The sequence below is a fragment of the Botryllus schlosseri genome, chromosome 7 (assembly GCF_051294905.1).
Source record: "Botryllus schlosseri isolate E-star chromosome 7, Bs_hap1, whole genome shotgun sequence".
NCBI lineage: Eukaryota > Metazoa > Chordata > Ascidiacea > Stolidobranchia > Styelidae > Botryllus > Botryllus schlosseri.
This window is the reverse complement of record NC_137242.1, coordinates 10516672-10541705: the sequence shown is the minus strand read 5'-3', so window position 1 is coordinate 10541705 and position 25034 is coordinate 10516672. Positions and strand designations below refer to the sequence as shown.

The 25034-nt window shown below is 38.7% G+C and overlaps 4 protein-coding genes across 4 annotated transcripts in view; 1 reads left to right on the top strand and 3 right to left on the bottom strand.

Annotated features, from left to right (window-relative positions):
* LOC145442513 (GATOR2 complex protein WDR59-like) overlaps positions 1-25034 on the top strand; it is a 458341-nt gene that overhangs the window by 272701 nt on the left and 160606 nt on the right. The window lies entirely within an intron of this gene.
* On the bottom strand, positions 655-3733 carry LOC145442554 (kelch-like protein diablo). The gene has a single exon (XM_080320497.1). It carries the CDS (start codon positions 3731-3733, stop codon positions 2474-2476), a length of 1260 nt encoding a protein of 419 aa, XP_080176623.1. The 3' UTR covers positions 655-2473.
* LOC145442539 (kelch-like protein 7) lies at positions 3772-12537 on the bottom strand. The gene has a single exon (XM_080320481.1). It carries the CDS (start codon positions 12526-12528, stop codon positions 10885-10887), a length of 1644 nt encoding a protein of 547 aa, XP_080176607.1. The 5' UTR covers positions 12529-12537; the 3' UTR covers positions 3772-10884.
* On the bottom strand, positions 12607-20972 carry LOC145442544 (kelch-like protein 7). The gene is made up of 2 exons (XM_080320485.1): positions 19294-20972; positions 12607-17679 (listed from the first exon to the last, which is right to left on the bottom strand). The coding sequence occupies exon 1, from the start codon at positions 20959-20961 to the stop codon at positions 19336-19338; it is 1626 nt and encodes a 541-aa protein (XP_080176611.1). The 5' UTR covers positions 20962-20972; the 3' UTR covers positions 12607-17679; positions 19294-19335.

Sequence of the window (25034 nt, the reverse complement as noted above, 5' to 3'; positions counted from 1 at the left end):
CCCAGATGTGATGTCAGAGTGGTGCAACACAGTACAAACAGTCGAACATACGAAAGACATGATATCCGATAGCAACGTAAGTCAGAATCTACCCCAGATATGATGTCAGAGTGGCGGAAGACAGTGCGTACATAACCCAGATATGATGCCCGAGTGGCATCAAATCCCGACAATGCCCCAGACGTGGTGTCCGAGTGGCAAGCAAAGATCGAATCTACCCCAGACACAATGCTGTCCGAATGCTGGCATACAATATCGGTTTACGAAGCGACCATCAATACTGGCCTGAAGAAGGCTGAAAGCCACTGAAATAGTATAACGGTGTCGATCACCGCGAGTGCTCAATTCTCATATCAGTCAATTTTTAGGTTTTACCTAAGTATGTTTGCACATCGGTCGTCGTCAGATCAGTGGAAAATTGCAATCAAGAAACTATTTCGGGAATATAAGGATATACTACGCACACACAGTGCAGTAAATGCTGGCGGAGAAAGCATTGGACGGGTGTCGGTAAAGATTGAGACTGCCACTGGCAGTTCTAAATGGGCCGTCAGTCGAGGCAGCATTCCAGTATGGTGGTATGAGGTGGCCAGTCCAAAAACAAACATCATGTCTGCCATATTTCATAAAACTAGTAAAAGGATGCCTAGTAAATCTGCAGAGAAGTAAATATGATTGTTATCGAGTAAAGGGATTCAGTACAGGTATCCCCCAATTACCATGATCAATCTAAAACTCCACAAATATTGCAATACAATGAAATGCATGAAAAGAGTGGAAAGACTTGGAAGAGTCATTCAGTGAAACCCCCATCCTGGCTTACAAAGTTCAAATATGGTATCAAAAATAGAAGAACATGTTAAAAAGAGGCCTGTACAGTACAGTTGTACACACGCAATGAGAAAGAGGCCAAAGAAGTATCAGCATGTTGAAACACAGATCAAACATTACACGAGTTAAATATGAGTGGCAAACCAAAATAATTTTCAAAGGAACACACTGTCACCCATTACGCTTTACTACCAATTCGTCAAATCATTGAACAGAAATCATGACCGAAAATATGACGCCTTTGCTGCTAGTTTCTTGCTGGCCCATTGATGTTTTTTTTATCAATAATCTATAGAATGATACATTACAACGCAGCATTTTTGAACAACCATTATAAACACCACCTTCCGAAGTGGTATATGTTACACATGTGTGAAACTCCATCTGCAACCATCAAACAAAATCTAGCCACTCTCATCACTCCAATAGTGACTTACTCTATTTCCAGTACAGGATATTACCTTTTGACCCGGGTAAACTTTGAGTTCGGGGCAAGGTCGATGCTTACAGTTCCTCCACGATCCTTTGTATTTGTCAAACACCTTCAAAAGGAAAGGCTGTGGGTGGCATTCGACGGCAAACAGCCGGCTATCAATAGTGGACAAGAGGAATGGAGAGCGTGGCATATTAGTACCGTAATTTTCCGAATATAGTGCGCCCCCATGTATAATACGCACCCTTAAAATGACGTGTATATTCGGGGAAAAAGCCTGTACCCATGTATAGTACGCACCCTGCATTCGCAGTACATGAGTACATGAATAGTTGCGGTTTAGTATTCGATGTTGTTCTGTTTTGCGATGTTACTGTCGAACAATCATGACATGATGATCGCTAATCATAATACAATTAACGGCATTGTCTCTAAACGAGAGTAGATAGTAGCTAAAGCCTGTGAGGTCGGCGACACGATAGCTCAGGCTAGCAATACACGACATCTTGCGCACGTGGCCTATTACAATTACAGATGCGATTGCTCAGACCGACGGTTATGTCGGGCGCACCAGTCCTGTTGGAGATGTGACTGATTACACAAGCGATTATATCTTGCGCACATGGCCTCTTGTGTATGCGATTGTTAATGCCTGTCGTCGACGCGATGAATCAACAAGGATTGCCGCGCACGCTTGTAGCAATCAGCGAGCTAATTTCGCTGGCGTACAAACGGCAAACCAACTCAGCAAGAGATCGCGTGCTTTGCAGACGAAACTCGTTAATTAAAAACACGCTTTTCGTTAATTGGCAACAGGCTTCTCTATTTGGCAGCGCGTTACACTCTATAATACGAATTACGATGCCCAATGGCTAGAGGTGATGCGCGATTTAAACAAACATGAAGAAAGGTGTGATTTCAAATTTTTGACTGAGCGATTTTTTTTTCAAGGCTTGCTGTACCCATGTATAATACGCACCCCCTATTTTAGGGCAAAAAATCGGTAAAATTTTGCGCATTATACATGGAAAATTACGGTACATGGAATAATAGTCCAATGCTTTGTGTTGGTATCGTATACTTCCAGATTGTCTAACAATGAACCTCCACAAACAAACAATGACATTGTGTCAAGGACTACAACCGACGGCATATCCCTGTCAAAATTCATGGAATCCATGGTGTACCATTGAGAGCCAGAAAAGGCTTTCACGTCGGCAATGCGCTCGCCCGCATGTTCACCGCCAACCAAAACCAAGCTATCTTGATATCGCACAAGTCCCGATTTATTGCATATTTTTCCTCCAAGATCAATCTCCTGCCAAGCTTCGTCTTCACTAAATTCAACCTTTCCAAAAAGTTCTGCCCTCCAACGTAAATGTGATCGTCGACAATGTCGCATTGCAGATATTGGCCGTGCTGGTGAATTGTACATGGGAGATCGGACCAACTGTAGAAACTGTCCAAATCAAGGTATACCACTTCTTTTTGCGTTGTGATAACGTACAAGGTATTTTTCGTTGCGCAGCAGGCGAAATATGCATCATTCATGCACGACTCATAATTCTCAACGCAGAAACATTTTCCGTTTGATGGAAAGTAAGTATTCACGGATAGCGCGATGGTATCGATTAGAATGATTGAGCTAGGAACATTATTTAGAAGAGAAGGAATCTCCAAAGGTCCAGAGCTTGTGCTCCTTTCAGTGTCAGGAGTCATGAATAAAAATTTCACCAGGTTATTAGAGATACGGCAGAGTTGCTCTTCTTTCATAAGGAGCCTGCAATATCCAGGAGTGATATCCAAAGCATTGAGACATTCCAAGAGCTTCTCCAGATGTACAAGTCGGTTATCTAAATCAGCATTCACCCATTGAAGAGCGCAGGCAAGCTTTATGTCTTCGGACGTTGCATTTGTAGATATGAGACGTATCAAAAATCCAATATCCATCAAGTTGAATTCATCAAGCTTTGATACGGCAACAATATTATCGATAGCAAATTTCTCACATGACTTTTCCAGAAATGTCAGTGAGAATTTTTCAGCAATCGCATGTATTTGAAAGATATTTTGTCCGTTTAAACAGTATTCAAGGAAACGGTCGACTTCATCACAAACTTTATCCAACTGCATAACACTGGCGCATAGTAAAACTGCAAAACACTGATCAAATGATATTGACAGCTTTCCAGTGTATATGAAGTCGATGCATTTTTGGAATGCAGTAAATTCGACATCTTTCATAGTAACTATGCCTTCCAGTTTCTCCAGAGTTTCATGAGAGAACATTGCATCAAAGTAATTTGATGACGCGCAGAGCACATCTTTGTGTACGTGGAGCACCTTCCCTTCTACATTGATTTTGAGGTCACAATGTCTGCTTTCTTTTCTCATTGAATCGAGTTTCATCATGATACTTTTAAAGTGTTCTATCTCATCTTTTTCCAAAACTGTTTTCTCTTTAGACATAATGACCTATGCCCTAGTATCAAAAGTTGAGTGATCTCTTTAAAATGAAGATGAAGTACACCACCAGTAATACGAACAAGACAAAAATTTAACTTACTGAATAACCTATGATGCTATTAAAGCTTAATTCATCATGCATAAATTTCATGAGCGTCATATTACTAGTCATCAGCCAAATAATGAAAGTATACAAAAGTTCGATAACAATTATGACTGAACAATTCTGATGAATTGTGTATATGTAACTAGCAGCAATGCAAGTACTCCTAAAACTGTTTCCATTTGATATTCAGGATCAACATTTCAATTCACAGATACAACGAAACTCGAGTTTTATCATACCTACAATTCTACTTCCACGCTTTTCAAGGCGATAACTAAATATTGCCACTCTGTCAATTGTGTGGGGCTAATTTTCTTTGACATTCTCAAGAAAAATTTAACACATATATGGATTATATAACAGTGGTGATTGGTTTGATCTATTCACATTGTGACATTTATTGTTTTAATAGCACATTCGAAGCTGATATCAAGATAACGGCAGTAATATTGTAATTAGGGCTGAGCAAAATCGAGAACCTGAGTGATTCGATTAAGATTAGAGAGCTTTAAGCCGAGTCAAGTAACACTCATTATGACAGCATAACGGCATGAATGATGTGAAAAGTCAAAATGTGCCTTTTTTATGTGACCCAAAGATGATAATGCCGGTTCTATCACACTACAGATAATTTGGCATTTTTGAACAATACCTATTCCATTGCACTTTATGACAATGCTGTTGGTTGATCCCGGCATGATATATGTCCTTTCCATTAATTTGCGAGATTTCAAGGCTTCCACAGTGTAAAAGAGTATCGAAACTATAATTCTAGTTGATAATTTAACTATAAGTTGAAAGGAGCACATCATTTCAGTACTCGAAAAATCCTCTTTTACTACTCGACTCGAATCATTAGAATTTTATACTCGATTTACATTCGAGTAATCGAATCATTTTGCACAGTACTAAATGTAGCAACTACTGATACACGAGTAATTGGAAATTGCAGTCAGTACCAGTGTTGGGATGACTCGAGTCAACACTTACGTATGATTTGACTTGACTAGAGTCACTGTGCAAAAATGACTTGACTTGGCGTTGTGGAAATGTGGACTCGTGGGTCGGAGCAAAATTTACAAGTCAATCTCAAGTTATCCAAGTCTATCAAAATCACTGTATCTGGCATATGAATACGAAAAGAATTGCATAAGAATTGTTCACGATGTGCTGGATACATCAGCAAGAGCAACCAATCATTGAATGATTGCGTGTTTCATTGAACCACCATTCTTATACTACAAATAACTACCGTAATTTTCCGAATATAGTGCGCCCCCATGTATAATACGCACCCTTAAAATAGCGTGTAAATTCTGGGAAAAAGCCTGTACCCATGTATAGTACGCACCCTGCATGCGCAGTACATGAATAGTTGTGTTTTAGTGCACGATGTTGTTCTGTTTTGCGATGTCACTGTCGAACAATCATGACATAACCATTGCTTACCATAATACAATTAACGGCATTATCTCTAAACAAGAGTAGATAGTCGCCAAAGCCTGCAAGGCCGGCGACGTGATAGTTCAGGCTAGCGACACACGACATCTTGCGCACGAGGCCTATTACAATTACAGATGCGATTGCTCAGGCCAACGGTTATATCGGGCGCACCAGTCCTGTTGGAGATGCGACTGATTACGCAAGCGATTATATCTAGCGCAATACGCACTTGGCCTCTTGTGTATGCGAGTGTTAAGGCCTGTCTTTGATGCGATGAATCAGCAAGGATTGCCGCGCACGCTTGTAGCAATCAGCAACCCAATTTCGCTCGCGTTCAAACGGCAACTAACTCAGCAAGAGATCGCGTGCTGTGCAGACGACTCTCATTAATTGGCAACACGCTTTTCGTTATTTGGCAACACGCTTCTCTATTAGGCACCGCGTTATACTCTATAATACGAATTACAGGCACAATGGCTAGAGGTGATGCGCGATTGGAAACAAACATGAAGAAAGGTGTGATTTCAAGTTTTTGATCGAGGGAGATTTTTTTCAAGGCTTGCTGTACCCATGTATAATACGCACCCCCCTATTTTAGGTCAAAAAATCGGTAAAATTTTGCGCATTATACATGGAAAATTACGGTAAACCTCAAGCGCAGTGACTAGAGCTTACATTTTCGTCAACTAGTAGTAAAGAAATCTAATAGCAAAGTATTTATCGTGGTTCTATAGACTGATCACAATTCTCAGTGCTTAGTGGTCATCTTAACCAAACCTCTTCTATGATATAAATCGAATTCGAAAATAGTTCATACGTTTATATTACTTGTCAACAATTGCCGCCGGCATCAATTTTGTCTCATTGATATGTAGCTGGTCAGTGTGTTGCATCACTTCATATCAATTTGTTTGAACTTTCTTAGGTTTCGTGATCTATTCTCTATTTTGGCTGATAATTACGGACCGATTCTATACAGGTACTTACGTAGTTTACTAGTTCTATGTTTGCGTGGGCGATACAAAACCTCTTTGCGTGTATATTAGGGTTGTTCAAAAAAAACTTTTTTTTCCACATCTCACTCGCCTACTGACTAAATCGTCAGGTTGTCCAAGAAAACGATGCACACCAAATTTGATACAATTACAACAAGTAAAGGCCGTGCAATCTCGAATTGAAAATTTTAAATTATTATTAAAAATAAAAAAATAAAAATTCTCAAATTTTTCTGTCAACCCCATGAAATTGTTGAGCTGTCTTCAAAGACGATGCAAAACAAATATGACTCAATTCCGACTAGTAGAGGCGGAGTTATTCGAGTTTTTCGTTGATAATTTTCGGATTATCCTTGATCGGGGGATCATCAACGAAAAACTCAAATAGTTCCGCTTCTACTAGTCGGAATTGACCCAAATTTGTTTTGCATCGTCTATGAAGACAGCTCAACAATTTCATGGGGTTGACAAAAAAATTTGAGAATTTTTATTTTTTTACTTTTATTAATAATTTAAAAATTTCAATTCAAGATTGCACGGCCTTTACTGGTTGGAATTGAGTCAAATTTTGTGTGCATCGTTTTCTTGGACAACCTGACGATTTAGTCATTAGGCGAGTGAGATTTGGAAAAAAAAGTTTTTTTTGAACAACCCTAGTCTATATTTTACTCTATATTCGTTTGTCGATTCAAAAGAAATGGTCACTGAAACAGCAAGGAAAATGCAATATCTTGATCATGCCTCATACTTCATAACGGCAACTTGACTCGTGACTTGACTTATCTCGAGTCACCTCCAGAAATCAAGAGACTTGACTTGATTCAAGTCAAAACATGCTATGAATCAAGATGACTTGTGACTTGAAGCTAGTGACTTGTTCCCAACATTGGTCATGGAGTGGATGCATTTCTGAATATAAGCAAACGTGGGGAAAATGCATCACATTAACATAGGAAACATACGGAGTAACTTTATTTCCATCCATTTCCAATGCCTTTGCTGCTTTTAACAGCATTTCAATTCCGTCTTTAGTTCCACATCAAGCTTAGATTTGTCGCCGTATTCATTCACGTCTAAGTTATGTTTTTCATGAAAATGCAATATAGATGATCAATTATTAAAATATTCTGTCAAAAAGGAAAACAGCACGAATTAAACACAAAAAATTCAAAAAACAAACATTCATAATTTTCGACTGCACTCGTTATTGAACAAGGTATAGATTGCATTTATACGAATTCAACAATGAAGGATCATTCGCTTCATTTTCAAGTGTCATGCCGCCATGAAAATGCCCTTATTTAAACACAAAGAAATTCACTAAAGAAAAAACATTACGATGGATGATTTTACTTAAATTGATAGGAGTACAACACGATAAGCACTGCATTTACACAAATTTGTCAATCCAAGGTATTTTGTTTCACTTTCAAACAATGTTCCTTCCGTCTGTGCGGTCCCCTGGACAACAGTACGTAAAAGAAAGGGTCATCACTTTGTTTTTTTGTGCACAGAGTCCGTCTCATAACTGCGCACTAGGGTTGTTCAGATTTGAAAAATTGTCAGGAAACTCAGATGCTTGTGATCGAAATGATGGTTTAGTACATAAGAAAACTTTTATGAGCAATTTTGGTCATCTTCATCGTGATCTTCTATCCCCGAAAAGCCCATAACGATCCACGGGGCAATTCTCCTTACTACTTGATCTGTAGTTTTGACCATGTCACCGGTTTATAGCTTTTGTGACGTTATCAGTTAAAAACGGCCGTTTAGTGATGAGATATTGCAATAAAATAGATATGTTTTCAAAATTGTGCTTAAATGCAGTCCTATGAAGGCCACATGCATCTCTGTTTTGCTCTGCACAACCTTTTTGTCATGTTCATGGAATCATGTATTGGTCGCACGGTTCACATCGGCTATTTTTTGATCGTACATTGAAGAAATGTTGTTGGGTTGCAAGTCCAGAACAAATGCAGATTTTCCAGCTAGTTTTCAGCCAGAAGATATCATTCAAAGATATGTAATGTCAGTAATACTTTTCTCAACTTGAAATCATCCGTAAAATACCGAGTTATCTTATTTTATGGTATACTGCAATTTAGTTGAAGAAGAATGTCTGAAATAATGCATCAAACACAATGTTCTGCGCTTGCCTTATATGTATTCTGGTCATATTCCATACTTTGGCAACTCCTTGAACAGTTAGAACAGTGGTTCCAAACCTTTTTCGACTAATCGCCCTATAATCGAGAATATTTTTCACCTAAGTCTGATTGCTGGTAAATTTATGAAAAAGGTTCAAAGATTTTCGCCCCCTCCCCCAGTCGTTCCCTTTGGTATTTTCGCCGCCTTTTTTCTCGAAATCAATGAGTTAGAAGAGCACAGTCCTGCGTTGTAGTAGTCTTGGGGCAATTTTCTTTCATATATAGCAAATACTGTAGAACCTGATGGTAAATGGGAGTGACTAATATACTCAGATGAATATCCGACCGAACAGTGACTAGAATATCAGACCAAATAGTGACCAGACTTGAATCTTGTTCATGGTGGGTCTGGCAAAACCCTTCTCCGCTTTGTTTCAGACATTCTACTTGAACTAAATTGCAGTCTACCATAAAATAAGTAACTCGGTATTTCACAGATGATTTTAAGTTCAGAAAAGTATTACTGACATTGCGTACCTTTAAATAATATCTTCTGGGTGAAAACTAGGAGGAAAGAAGCAGGAAATATCTGCATTTGTTCTCGATTTGCAACCCAACGGCGCATCTTCAATGTACAATCCAAAACAAGCCGATGTCAACCGTGCAACCAAAGCATGATTCCCATGAACATGATAGACAGGTTGTGCACAGCAAAATGGAGATGCATGTGGCCTTCATAGGACTGCATCCAATTACAATTTTGAAAACATGTCTATTTTAATGCAATATCTCATCTCTACACGGCCGTTTTCGACTAATAACGTCACAAAAGCTATAAACCAGTGACATGGTCAACACCACAGATAAAGCAGTAAGGAGAATTGCCCCGTGGCTCTTTGGGGGCTTTTCGGGGATAGCAGATCACGATGAAGATGACCAAAAGTGCCCATGAAAGTGCCATTACCTCACCACGAGACACGAAGACATGAAGTTTCGGCCAATATGGGACTTCGAGAAATGTGCCAAAACATCGTCAGCGAAAAAACATTTGCTAAAAAGAATTGTCCTCATGTTGACCGTAAATTTCGATAGAAATATGTCTGATTGTCCGGTGCCCAATTATCATGTCGTGATAATCTGAACCCCACAGGACAAATAAGATCCATCAAAGAAAATTATTTGTCATTGAAGAAATACCAATTTAGAATCGTGTGCTTATTTTAGTGTAGTACGTTTATTCGATTTCAATATGTTTTGACTATAATAGCCAGCGGATAATAGATCACAAAAATAACAACATGCAACGAAGTAATTGTACCAACGGGCCCGCCCAAACATATTTAATTATTAATTACGTTCCCTACAATTTCCAAGACAACACCTCATTCAACACTACCGGTGAATCTCATTACGTGGGCTGAGAGGATAGGAAATGAAAGCGATATATATGTGGAATTGCCAATATTCTTGACCGACTCATTCATCCGTTATAAAAAAAAACTTTCGTGCCTAGGCGACCAGGCCACATAACACTTTGCTTAACATCAAAATCATGCGACGCGGGGGTCTTGGGGAAAGCTCTACAGAACTGTAGTTTAACACCCTATCGGGACCAAAGACCAAGGTTATTTGAGAGGGCAAACGAATTGCTGTTACGGCGCGTCCTTTTACCCATTGTTTTTATCAGTCTATAAAGTATGGGGTGGGGGCGCTTGAGCCCTTCTGAGCCTTCATAACGCTAAATCAGTCGGTTCACTCTATACAAAATAGCTTGAAGCTTGAGGCAAATTGAAACAATTTGCATTTTTCTCTTTTTTAAAAAGAGAGTCAAGTCAGCTTCGTAAAAAAATTCAACTGTAATAAATCAAGAGTTCAGATTAACTCGACTCACTAAAATGTTATCAAAAATACAAATCTAGTCACATGCAAATCAGTTACAGATGCTTATCACTATCCTGAAAATATTTAGTTTCCCCCCTCCAAAATTTAACTTTCCTATTTTCGTAAATGTTCCTTGCATCATGGTCTGCAGAAGACATCATCGTCTGCGGGGGAGATAGCGTAGTGGCGAGCGTCGGCACCATCCAAGCAGGCGGCCTGGGTTCGATTCCCGCCATCGGAGGTTATTCTGAGCTCCTCGTCCCCCGTGTCACTGTTCTTATGGCGACAAAAAAAGCCCATAAAAAAGACCCGATAAAGAAAGAAAAAGAAATTGCATCTAAAAAAAACGACCGATGAAGAAAGAATAACATCGAAGACTGTGACTTCGGGCACAAGGTCGAGGTGGATGCCTGTTCAAGACACCCTAACTGGTTGCTCGTTCGGCATCCCCATATCTGTTCATTACATCGCATTGTGTGTCTTGTATATCGCATTGTACATCGTGTATGTATCTTGGGCAGATGAAACTATAATCTGACGATTGATTGATTGAAATAGAAGTAACTGTATCTCCATCTTGCATCAATGTACTCCCGCATGAAATGAAACAGCGGTCGTGCCCGCAATACTGATGTCCTTGAGCTGTTTATTAGGATGATAACTCCATTTTCCCTCCTCAGGATCAAATACATCAATACAGCTGTGTCCTGTTCTACACCCAACAGCACATAATTTTTGATTGACGACAAGAAGACGAAAATCGCTTCTAGGATTCAACATTTGTGGGAGCTCAGTCCATATCTTTGTTTTGTCATCATACATTTCGAAGTTGTATAACTCAGTACATGAAATATTCTCTCCTCCAGCAACATAGATTCGACCGTTGTGGACAGTTGCAGATGAAGAGTGCCTCGCAATACAAAGTTGCACATCTTTTTCCCAAAGTAATAGGTCTAGAGAACAGCTAGAAACAGCACGTATTGCCAATCCAGCAAGATATCCACCAATAATATACAAGCGATTTTTATAAACTACCAGAGAGGACAAGTAGCAAACAGTGGAGCCAAGATCTAAGGTTTCCCATTCATCCAATGCAATGTCAAACCTCTGTAACTGGTTTTCCCAGCCGACATATATTTTTCCATCATGAGCAACACATTGCAAATATGCCTCATGAAATTGATTACTGTCGCTAAGTTTGCGCCATTTCCAGCTTTCAGTATTGAGAGCGTAAATATGAGTCGAATTCCAAAGGGTAGCATAAACATTGTTACCAAAAACACACGTCGAAAATACGTTGTTTCGAACAGGTGATGAAAACTCCTGCCGCTTAAGACGTTTGTCGTCTAGAATATACGTACGAATGGTATCCTCATGAAACAGGATCAACGAGTCATGGGATAAGGTAACCTCTTTTGCAGAATGTACTTCCCTGTCTACAACAATTGGTTTTTCAGCTGCCGTTAATGCCAGAACTACCTTCGTCATGAATTCAGCAGACCTCTTGCACAAAGGCTCACTCTCGGCTAATTGTCTGCAATATGCACGTGATATTTTGTTCACATCGATCAAACTGACCATTTCCATCAAGTATGTATCTCTTTCTGCGGGGTTGTGATTCATCCATTTGAGCCCAATCGATAACTTTGAGTCAGCTGTAGCAGCACTTGATCTTAGAAGGTGGGATACATATTTATAATCCAATCCCGCGAACTGTCCATTTCCAGCCACAGATTGAAGATTGTCAATGGCGAAGTTGTCGCAACGTGCTGTTAGCACAGATAGCGAGAATTTTTCACCAATCTTTCTTATGGCAAAAAAAGATTGGCAATCAAGCCTTGATACTAAAAATGGCTGGATCTTATCACAAACATCAACCAGTTGCAACAATGTGGCTGCATACAGCAATTCTTCACATCCTTTTTCACAAGTAGATAATTTCCCAGTGTAAATAAAATTCACACACTTTTGTAGAGCAATAGATGAAACTCCTTGCATCTCTACAATTCCATTTTTCTTCTCAGTAGTATCATGAGAAAACATGCCATTGAAATAATCTGACCCGGCACACAATATATCTTTGTTCGCATGAATTTGTTTCCCTTCAACAGTGATGATGAGATCACAGTTTTTTCTCTGTTTTCTCATGGAATCGAGATTTTGAAATATCTTCCTCATGTGATCTACTTCATGAAGATCCAGAGGATATTCTTCTTCACAAGTCATCTTGATTACGATCCGAAAGAATGGTTTCCGATATACATGTAAGTCACGTTCTAATTTTATCTTGTATTTAAATACTGCCTATGTTTTAAAAAGTCACATGGATAAAGGCATCAATAAATAATTAGGTTGTAAATAATGTTGGTTTTCTTAAAAATAGATAGCTAAATATAGAAGAAAGAGGTCCTCACATTTATCAAGCTCAAGTCACGGCCTTATTGTCCGTTGAGGCATATAGTAGCTGTTGCTAGTAGTTGTAGCTAGTGTAATGTCTGATTAATCAGACAAAATTGGGTCAACAGCAAGCAATATTGTCACTGTAGTTTGATATTGCATTGCCCATTATGGCAACCTTACATATAAACTACCAAAGGAGTAGTGAGGCATTGAGGAAAGGACATCCGATCTGAATGTGTCCTTTGACCCACAGCACAGAGCCTCTGCTACAATGGTGAAACAGAAAAATTCCAGAATGCAGATTGCAAGGAATGAGAACTACGATGCGATGTTAATACCCTTATTAGGATGAAATCACACGCGTCCTAAATGACATAAGCGATGCAAAGCAATAAACATACTGAAATTTCAAGATTAATATAACGGGCGGATATTTCATACTTCCATGAAAAGCAGACACAGGTATAGTATCATGTAGGCACAAATTTGTCTTGGAAATGAAATGCATAGGATGGAAAAGGAATGCACAGAGTAACACTAAGGCAGTGACCTAGGACCGTCACACATCAATGATGGCGGCGATATCCTAGTTTACCATATATTGCAGTGGTTCTCAATAGACTATCAATATTTCAATACGGGCAGCGGCCAAGTTCTTAGAAGAGCAGATTAGAAATAAGAATTGAAAAAGAAAACAACATGGAAGCAGTACAGAGCAAAGTAATAAACATGGCAATGCTATCATATATACATAAAAAGAGTAGGAAGGAAGGACGTAGTTTATTTTGTCCTTGATGTAGGGGGATGAAATATCGAAATATCGAAATGATGATTCATTAATTCAAAAGGCAAGGTAGCAATACAAGGGCAAGATATAAAGCGGTTCATGTGAATTGATAGGCCTATAGCACTGGTCACCAACTCGAAACCTGCGGGCCGCATTTGGCCCGTCAGGTCTCAAGCAGATATCAACACCTTTGTGCAGTTGAAGATGTCACCACATCCCCCGATGCATCTACTGGTAAAACAACTCTTAGTTGAGAAGCGACTGTAAAACTACACAGGAAACTTGAGTCCGTGAGTATCGGTGGTAATAACTGAACAAGGGTTGGTCAGTTTTCGATCCAGAGTTTGAAAAGTGCGAGTATTATTCACAGGCCACAAAAATCAACACATGTGCCGTATGCCAGAATTTGGACCACCATGATCTATCAAATATGTAGTTGGGCACGAGGCATATCAGCACTTGCTATGAGATAAGTAGTAAAACAAGTCAGGGCATACAAATATAATACATGGGTTCATAATTGTTGAATGATCCCAGCCAAATAATGAGTAGAAAGAGGGCTGTGGAGTTGGTGTCGCGGAGATGGACTCGGAGTTTCGCTAATTTTTACCTTAATAGAGTAGCAGTAGGAGCCTCTAAAATTTTTTAACACTCCTTTGAGCCGGAGTCGTGAAAAAATACTGGCTGGAGTCGGAGTTTGTAAAAATGCTCCCGACTCCGACTTCAACTTCTTTATTATGAAAAATTGCTTCCAAAAGTCTCTTACAATTACTACTAATATAATAAATAAAATAGGATTTGGATGTACTAACAATCGCTGTTATTAGTAACGATGTTGAGAAAGTTGGACTTTATTTGCAAATAGCCATTGAGTTAAATAGAGGAAGAAAATTGCAAGATGCATCATCGATGCCAACTAAAAATTACTGATGCAGTCACAAATTGGTTCAATTTTTGGAATTATAACATGATACTGTAAAAGACTAATTGCATCGTCTGGTGATGTAAGTGACAACATCACTTGTAAGATTGATGAAAATATCAGCTCAGCCGATTGGGTTGAACAAATCTTTAAGAAAGAGTGCAAGTAGGCCTATGGTGCTAGTCCATGAATACTTGACCAAGCTCATTTAGACATACGCTATTTGACTACTCCACTTTGACTACTACGATTCTGACCACCGTTTATCAGTAGTGTAGACATATGCTATTTGACTACCGTAATTTTCCAAGTATAGTACGCCCCCAAGTATTATACGCACCCCTAAAATAGCATGTAAATTCTGGGAAAAAGCCTGTACCCATGTATAGTACGCACCCTTCATTTCAGTACATGAATAGTTCCGAGATGTCACTCTTGAACAGTCATTACACAACGATCGCTGATCATTATACAATTAGCGGGATTGTCTTTAAACGATAGTAGATAGCAGCCAAAGCCTGCGAGGCAGGTGGCGCGATACATCTTGAGCACGAGGAGACCTTTTACAGATGCGATTGCTAATCATTATACAATTAGCGGGATTGTCTTAAACGATAGTAGATAGCAGCCAAAGCCTGCGAGGCGGGTGGCGCGATACATCTTGAGCACGAGGAGACCTTTTACAGATGCGATTGCTAATCATTATACAATTAACGGTATTGTCTCTAAACGATAGTAGATAGCAGCCAAAGCCTGCGAGGCAGGTGGCGCGATACATCTTGAGCACGAGGAGACCTTTTACAGATGCGATTGCTAATCATTATACAATTAGCGGGATTGTCTTAAACGATAGTAGATAGCAGCCAAAGCCTGCAAGGCCGGCGGCGAGTTAGTTTAGGCCAACGAACCGACATCTTGAGCATGATGCCTATTACATATGCGATTGCGCCTAGGCTAACGGTTATGTCATGCGCAACAGGTATGTTGGAGATGCGATTGATTACGCAAGCGATTTTATCTTGCGCACATGGCCTCTTGTATATGCGATTGTTCGGGCCTGTCGTTGACGCGATGAATTGGCGAGAATTGCCGCGTGCCAGTGTCTATTACTGACCTCATTTCGCTTGCGTACAAACGGCAAACCAACTCAGCAGGAGATCGCGTGATTGTGCACACGGCTCTCGTTAATTAGCAACGCGCTTCCCTTAATTGGCAGCGCGTCACACTCTATAATACAAATTACTACCCGCGATGGCTGAAAGTGATGCGCGATTGGAAACAAACATGAAGAAAGGTGTGATTTCAAGTTTTTTATCGAGAGAGATTTTTTTCAAGCGTGTTGTTCCCATGTATATTACGCACCCACCGATTTTAGGGCAAAAATCGTGCAAATTTTGCGGATTATACATGGAAAATTACGGTACCGTAAACCGGGGTAACTTTGGACTTAAGGGTAACTTTGGACACTAAGCAGTAAAAGATTTAAATGGTTATTGATGGAAAAGGGTTGCCGCTGGATGTCCAATTCTTTTTCATGTGGCAACAGTACCACAAGTAGTCTCAATAGAAGGTGGATTCATTTCACTACCAGATAAACTTGACCCAACATTGATAAATTAATGGCGGGGGTCAATTTCATCAAAATTAATGGACATTAAACTTCTTACAACCAAACATAGATAGCATGTGATTCATCGATTGAAAACTTGGCAGCAGATACCTCTAAGCAGTCTTAATCCATGGCAAAAATCTCAGTGGGCTCATCCTTAGATCAATACAAGAAGATGTGATGTCCAAAGTTACCCCATCAAATTTTATCAGAACGGGGTAACTTTGGACAGTGGAAAATGTGATATTTAGAGCTCTGGAAATGGCTGCTTCATCTGTGTCAAAGTGTATGGTCAACTATATTCCTTATTACCGGTCTGATGGCTTTTTGAAATGGAATGAGAAGGTTACTAAATAAGAGTTTCCCAAAATATTAAAAAATTGGTAGGCAATGAGCTGAGAGATTGTAATCGGGTGTAAGCTACTTCAAAAACTTATCACATACTCCTAAAGATGCGCCTGCTGAATATGGGATATCGTAAATTACGACAAATACATCCATCAGAGGAGATAGGAAAGGGAAAGTGTATCTTTTAAAGAACAGTAATATATTTGAAATCGGCAATAAATCACGTTAACATGTTTAACGTTCGCTGTCGATTGCTGACACTGCCAGTGTGATACCCCTTATCACCATACGTTATTTATAAGTTCCAATTGGCAAGGCATGAGGGAAAATTGAGATAAGAGATGAATAAGAGCCCATTAGCCTTCATAAACTACCTATATACTTTTTTTTGGGGGGGGGAGGGGGGTTAGGTAAATACCATGCAATAAGCCAGACATATACTATTTTGTTTCAGTTTTTGCCACTGCTTTCATCAACACATACCAAATAAGCCTCATTTACGAGGTTTCATAAACAATTGAGTGTAAAGGCATACAAAAAACTACATTGTCCAAAGTTACCCCACATGCAGGGATAACTTTGGACACGGATAATTTACAAAAATAAGGTACTTATTTATGACCATGAAGATTTTGGATTAGGTAATTCTAATCTATGCTCCATGACCCCTAAAAAACACAAAACATGCCTCCCCTACACCCCAGCATTTCCGAGATACAAAGCGGAATTGTGGAAAATTGTCCAAAGTTAACCCGGTTTACGGTACCTCAATTTCGCTTCTGACCACCGTTGATCAGTAGTGAGAGTGTGTGTGCTTGTCATCAGTATAGTGTGTAGCGAGAAAATTTGTACATCTCAGTACAGTTGCTAAGTCATACAAAAGATCTACACATTCTAATAATACAGGATGGGATATATATCATGTTTGAATAATTCATAAATATTAGAATTTCCGTAGCTTGTCTATGTTAAAAAAAACTTCAAACTTCACATGACATGAAACGATGACATGCATACTTCCATGTTAATTGAACAGTAAGTGTCTCGAGATGTGCCACAATGAAACAATTTTGCATGCCATGTTTGTATATGTTCAATGGTTATATGAAAGTCATTTAACATTCACTGTGACATAAAATTTTCTATGTAGGATTATAACTCTGTTGGAGTCAAGACTTCTGTGAAAAAAATAGTCGGAGCCGGAGTCGAGCGTTTACAGACTTTGGAGTCGGATTCCGAGTTGAAGTCGGTATAATGATAATCGAACGTCTGGAGTCGGAGTTGATGGTAAAATTTATCAACTCCACAGCCCTGGAACCATAGCAGAGTTGGATCAATTACAATAATTCAGTTCAATTACAATTACAATTACTCCCTTGAATGTTTCAATAACATTACAATTACAATTACTTATGCTAAAAATATCGAATTATAATTACAATTACAATTACTGTTAAACATGTAATTGATTCGGTACAGAGGTGTTCTTTGACAACCATAGCGACGTAATTAGTAACAATCTCAACCTATTCAGTATTCATGTTTCATTCATGATGCGTAGAACATCCTTTAATTGAAAAAAAACTCGAACGTATTCGAACTATTCCTAATCATGAGTACTGAAAACCACAAACACAGAAAAATGTTTCAAGCGACTGTTAACAACCAAAAGTTTGAACGACTAACAGCGAATAGGCTACAGGACAGTCAATGAAATGTAATCAAACGATTAGGCTACTCAGAGCTGAGTGAGGATAATGAAATGTAATTGGTAAGGCGTCAGCGATAAGGATGATACCAATAAGATGTGTAAAATTACAATAAATGCAAAAGGAAAGAACCTCCTGATAACTACGAATTACAACATTTTGGTTCGCATTTACATTTTCACTTGCTCGGAAACTGTTAGATTGCATTTGATGAACATCAGGGTGCAAAAATTTCTGACCCCAGTAAATTTGGCCAAGATTGGAAGTAAGATTGGGATAACATCTCAACAAATGCGTGATCAAGTTTGATGAAGCCATGATTGGAAACTTGAATTTACTTTGCAATTGTTGCAGCAAGCCTCGGTACTGGTCAGAGATTTAAAAATAAAACTCTGACCGTGGTGTAGGAAATAGTTCAGCACAGGTTTCAGAAGAGTTTATTTGCTGTTCAATAATTTTTGATATAGTAAGATTTAGTTTAGCCCATTGCTTCTCTAACTTTTTTAGACACGCCGCTTTGATGACAGTGAAATATTTCGTGCCCCCCTTATCGTCATATCACACAATGAAACCAGAATGTTAGCAATCCTTACAGATAGTTTGATGGTATGGAAGGTTATGACTGTTGATGAGAGAATTCTCCAATATGAAATTCGGACTACGCAGAGCAATAACTATGAAATGGAAGTGAATCGCGCCAAGTGCGGAAAAAATTTCAGTTTACAGGAGCTTCGTGCCCCCCTTCAGATACTTTCACGCCGCCCAAGGTGGGCACGCCCACCAGTTTGAGAACCACTGGTTTAGCCTATATTGTAATTCACAAAGTTTTCGGTTGCTACTGAAGTATGGGAAACAGTTTAGCATGGCTGAACTATCTAGTTATAACGCGGCACGCATAGAACACCGATTTAAATAGGCTAATTATTACAGGTGGCGACTGTGTACTAAGGCGTTAAGGCCTTGCAGCCCCGCGTCCTCATCCCGGTCCGTACCGGATTTTCACTGGTGTGACGAATAAATGATTGATTGATTGATTATTTTATGTTGTGATTGTCAGGTTTCCATAAAAATGTAATTGAAATTGTAATTTAGCAAAATTTTTATCAAATTACAATTACAATTACACAAAATAGAAATGCTTCAATTACAATTACAATTACATGAAAAAATGTAATTAATTACATTCAGCTCAATTACAAGTTACAATTGATCCAACTCTAAACCATAGCAGGCTACCTCTTCCATCAATAAATTCCTGTTAGAATGAAACAGAGGCCGTACCAACAAGACTTATATGGCTATGTAGTTGGATTGGATGCTTGCTCCACTTTCCGTCTTCAGGATCAAATACGTCAATACAACGGCTTTCTATTCCATTACCAACAGCGTATAGCTTCCGCTCAACAACAAGCAGACAAAAATTGAGTCCAGGATTCAACATTTGCGGGAGCTCAGTCCAAGTCTTCGTTCGATCATCATACAATTCAAAATTGGATAAAGTGACACCGTCGTTTAATCCCCCAGCAATATAAATTTTTTTATTGAAGACAGTTGCTGACAAAGAGTGTCTTGCAACACAAAGTTGTGTTTCTTTTTCCCAAAGTAACAGGTCAAGAGAACAGCTAGAAACAGCACGTATTCCAAATCCTTCAATCAAGCCACCAATGATATACAAGCGATTTTTGCAAACTACCAGTGAAGACCTGTCGCAAACCGTTGAGTCGAGATCTACTGTTTGCCATTCATCCAATGCAATGTCAAATCTCTGTAACTGGTTTTCCCAGCCGACATATATTTTTCCATCGTGAGCAACACATTGCAAATAATCATCATGGTATCGATTACTGTCGCTGAGTTGCCGCCATTTCCAGCTGTCAGTATTGAGAGCGTAGATCTGAGTCGAATTCCAAAGGATAGCATAAACATCCTCACCAAAAACACATGTAGAAAATACTTTGCTTTGAACAGGTGAAGAAAATTCCTGTCGCTTAAGATGTTTGTCGTGTAGAATATACGTACGAATGGTATCCTCATGAAACAGGATCAACGAGTCATGGGATAAAGTAACCTCTTTTGCAGAATGTTCTTCTCTGTCTACAACAACTGGTTTTTCAGGTGCCGTTAACGCCAGAACTATCTTCGTCATGAATTCAGCAGACCTCTTGCATAAAGGCTCACTCTCAGCTAATTGTCTGCAATAAGCACGTGATATTTCATTCATATCGATCAAACTGACCATTTCCATCAAGTATGCATCTCTTTCTGCCGGATTGTGATTCATCCATTTGAGCCCAATCGACAACTTTGAGTCAGCTATAGCAGCACTTGATCTTAGAAGGTGGGATACATATTTATAATCCAATTCCGCGAACTGTTCATTTCCAGCCACAGATTGAAGATTGTCAATGGCGAAGTTGTCGCAGCGTGCTGTTAGCGCAGATAGCGAGAATTTTTCACCAATCCTTCTTATGGCAAAAAAAGATTGGCAATCCAGCTTTGATACTAAAAATGGCTGGATCTTATTACAAACATCAACCAGTTGCAACAAGCTGGCTGCATAGAGCAAATCTTCACATCCTTTTTCACAAGTTGATAATTTCCCAGTGTAAATAAAATTCACACACTTTTGTAGAGCAATATACGAAACTCCTTGCATCTCTACAATTCCGTTCTTCTTCTCAGTAGTATGGTGGGAAAACATGGCATTGAAATAATCTGACGCAGCACACAATATATCTCTGTTCGCGTGAATTTGTTTCTCTTCCACATTGATGATGAGATCACAGTTTTTTCTCTGTTTTCTCATGGAATCGAGATTCTTAAATATCTTCCTCATATGAACAATTTCATCAATGTCCAAAGAGCATTCTTCTTTAGAAGCCATCACAGGATCCAGAATCCAGATGTCTATGTTTCCAACATAAACCTAGTTGTTATTTGATATCAGAATGTGATATTAACTAAATTCCAAAATGCTGCAAGCAAAATGACAAGACTATCAATATGCACAGCGCGATCACAAAATAATCGATATGGTTGAGGCAGCAATCTAGACAAAAACTTCAGCACCAACGACGAATATTTAGTTCTGTATTGTGAAATAGCATATAGCAAAGATAGCAGATAAAAGCATAATTACAGATGACATGAAGTTGTCGAATGTGGTGAAATGTCGCAATTATTCATTAATGTGACTGATTCCATAGAACTCTCGAGATTCACTTCTCTTTGAGTCATCTGGAGCAAATGCCATACGATCTACGCTACCACCGCCCAAATGAATTCATAATTTCGGACACAGAACAACTGGTTGTTTTTAATGAACAAACTTGATCAATTCAAAACATCACAAATTAATGATATAATGAGAATAAGTGCTGTTGAGGCATACCCAGCACGCTTTCACATCACATTATTCTACCAAATTCATCAAATATGATAAAATCCAGTCTTAAATATCATTATAATTATACAATCACCTTTTAAAACAACAACATATGAAACGATTTAGAATTAGATTCTGAAGAGATTACAGAAATAAAGTACAAAACAAAAATTGATAGGACTATTTATACAACAATTAGGGCACAGTGAACTAATTTTGCATTTAAAAGATTCAATATAACCAGATCTCCCACAAGCATTTCGACAAGTTACATCCGCAAATAGCCTCTAATAACAATGAGCAGAAACAGAATTAACCCATAAAGCAGGGTTATTTTTGTCACGACGTCAACTTTGGACAGTTCATGATTAAAATATTTCAAGTATCATTGAAGGAAAAATGTTGTTGGTATAGGACCATTTTTTTTCAGAAGACAGAAGCAACTTGACTAGTCTCAAGAAAAGGTGAATTGATGTCACTACTTGATAAGCTGAAACCTTCCGGGAGAAAGTAACAAGAAGGACCATTTCATCGAAATCATCTGAAGTCCTAACAATTTGTCCTAATGGCATGTGAGCCACAGGTTCAGAAGTTATCAGCTGTGTGCCTTTAGTTGTTCTAACCCACAGCAAAAATCTCAACTGGCCAACCTTTGATGAGTATACCCAGAATATTTTATGAGGAGGGAGTAACTTTGAACAGTGGACAATGTTATTTCAAGATCATAGAATGTGACTACTCTATCTGTATCAAACTGCATCATCGTATATTTTGGTAATGGCTGGCTAAATGGCTTTGTAAAAGGATACCAGAAGATCAGTGGATTGATAGATTAGGTTACCAAAGTATAATAAGAAATGGGCAACAATAAGCTGAGAGATTATGTGTATTAGGGCTGTTCAAAAATAGCTTGTTTTCCTGAATCTTGATGGTTACGTAATTGAATCGTTAGGTTGCCTTAAAAAACGATGCACACCAAATTTTAATTCATTCCAACCAATAATCGCTGATTTCGTAAAGTTTGAAAATTTTGAATTTATCCAAATATACAAAAAAAAATTTTTGTCAGATTTTTCCGTTAACCCCATGAAATCGTTGCGCTGTCTTCAAAGACGATGCAAAACAAATTTGACTCAATTCCAACCAGTAGAAGCGGAGCTATTTGAGTTTTTCGATGACAATTCTTGGATTATCCACCGATCTAGGGGATAATCCCCGAATTATCGAAGAATTCTTTTTAAAATTCATTTTAAAACATGAACTCTGCCAAAAAAAGCATAACTGAGGGATAATATAAACACAGAAATGAAAACAAGTACAAAAAATGACCATGTCTAAAGTTACCCCAAATGCTGGAATAATTGAAAGTAACATGGTAGTCATTGATAACATTGAAGATTTTGAATTAGTTTCTCTGAATCTTCAGTCCATAACCTCATAAAACACACAAAATATATTCTCGCCAGTCGCCGCTCATTGATATTTTCAAGATATCAAGTGACATTGTGTCAATTTGTTGAACGTAACCACACTTTACTTGCATCTACTTTTATCTGGCATCAGCACACTCTTCCTTAATCATTTGTTCGACCCAAGCAGCAAAAGCTACACTACAAATATTTTTAATTTTGTTAAGGGAGAAGAAGCGTTTGGTTATGTTCATATCAATTTTACAAAACCAGACAATGTATTTACTATGTCGCAGTATCATGGTATAATATCAAAAATTGCATCAATTTGTGACTGCATTGCGAACATACAGATTGCGATTTCCTTCCTCTATGCAACTGAATTGTAATTGCAAATAATGTATAATTTTATGTATGTTAGGGTTGGCCAAACTTTTCGGCCAAAGGGCCACATGACATTTAAGAACGATTGCGAGGGCTACTTGAATGTTGATGACCTTTTTTCAGTCGTTCGATACGATCGAACCGATTTAGGTAACGATGAAAATAAGACTTACATTATTACGCTTTAAAATTGATACAATTATGTCATGATAACACTATGTGGAACTGTGCAGTGTGCATTGAGTCCTGGTTGCGCGAAGTCCTGGTGATGAAAGAATTCGATCAATAAATATATTACTTGCATATATCGGGGGTCGCCTCCGTATACCACTAGGCTCATTTCCCAAGGACAGGATTATTCGGCGTTTAGACTTAGCAATATCGAAGGCTTCGTTGAACAAGTCTCCATCATTTTGTGCAAATGTTTCATCGCCGACGATCTCGCTGGGAGCACACAAGTGAAGTCGCAAGTTTGACGACACGTTATTTCCTAATTGCAAATTTAGGTAGACTCAATTCTGTAAATTACTGGTATTTATAATTTTCAGGAGGGGGCTCCAATATTAAATACAAGAAATCGAGTGACAATAAATCATGCGAAGTGTTAAGAATAATTTCAATTCATATAAATCTGCTGTCAAATATTATACTTTAAGGTCATGTACGAGATCTGCAATAAATGTAGCTGGCCCCTAACAACGCCAATGCGTCGGAACTCATCTTTGGGTCATCATCAAATTTCGAGGTCAGGCTAATCAAATTTTGGTTGGCCTAGCAATTTTACCTGCGTTTCATGTTACGACGCAATTGCTCGTATTAACGACTACGTGCGCACTGCGCATATGCATAACCCAGTTTTAATAAAATATGGGTACAGTGTCGTACGTAACTGGTTTTACACCTCTAATTACAGAAAGCGGGTTGCGACGAAGTGGACATACGTACAGCGAAGCATGGGATCTCATCGACCTGGGCTCGTTATCATACCAGTCAGAACCCGTTTTCATGGATAATAATCATATATTCAAGGCGGCATCTAACATATCGTGATACATTTTGAGATTATTATATTCGATTGGAAGAGTAACATCTTCCCGACATTTTATATTTTTTATTATTACTGATCGCCCTGCTCTAATATTCGATCAATGGCGCAACAATACTGTGGGAAACAATACCTGACTGCACTGACCGTGTGATGCGTCTTGCGATGGACCTAAATTTCATCGTTTTGAATGCCGCTAAATGGTTCAATTATTTTCTCGGTATTTCCATTTTCGGTAATAGTATTTTCAGTAATAGACATTCTCGGTATTGTCTTTCTCGGTAATAGCATTCACGGGACTGACCGGACACGGATATCGGGAGGCAAGCTGACCAAAGAAAACCAATACGGCGAAACTTAGTTTACGTTCAGTTTATATTAATTGGCTACACAAGGACAAAAATTCAGGAGAAATAATTGAATAAAAATACAGTAACGACTGGGATGAGTTCTTATGACGCTAGGAAAAAGGAATGTGGCATATTGTCGAAAACTTGAAGGGTCAAGAGCGCGTTTTGAATGCTGAATCAGATGTTGAAGCAGGTTAATATCATTACCGAAATCATTTATCGTGTACCACCACTAGAGACTAGATGGCTTTCGTCTTTAATGGATGCGGATCGGCTTGTACAAACAGAACAGTAAAAACAGAACACATTTTGTCGCAGATAGCGAAATTACAGTACAGCGAAACACGATCTTGATCCCCCCAAAAACTGATCTATATGTGCATG

What these genes read in the sequence shown, in the direction of transcription:
- LOC145442554 (XM_080320497.1), bottom strand. Translation starts at nt 3,733, where the DNA reads ATGTCTAAAGAGAAAACAGTTTTGGAAAAAGATGAGATAGAACACTTT.
- LOC145442539 (XM_080320481.1), bottom strand. Translation starts at nt 12,528, where the DNA reads ATGACTTGTGAAGAAGAATATCCTCTGGATCTTCATGAAGTAGATCAC.
- LOC145442544 (XM_080320485.1), bottom strand. Translation starts at nt 20,961, where the DNA reads ATGGCTTCTAAAGAAGAATGCTCTTTGGACATTGATGAAATTGTTCAT.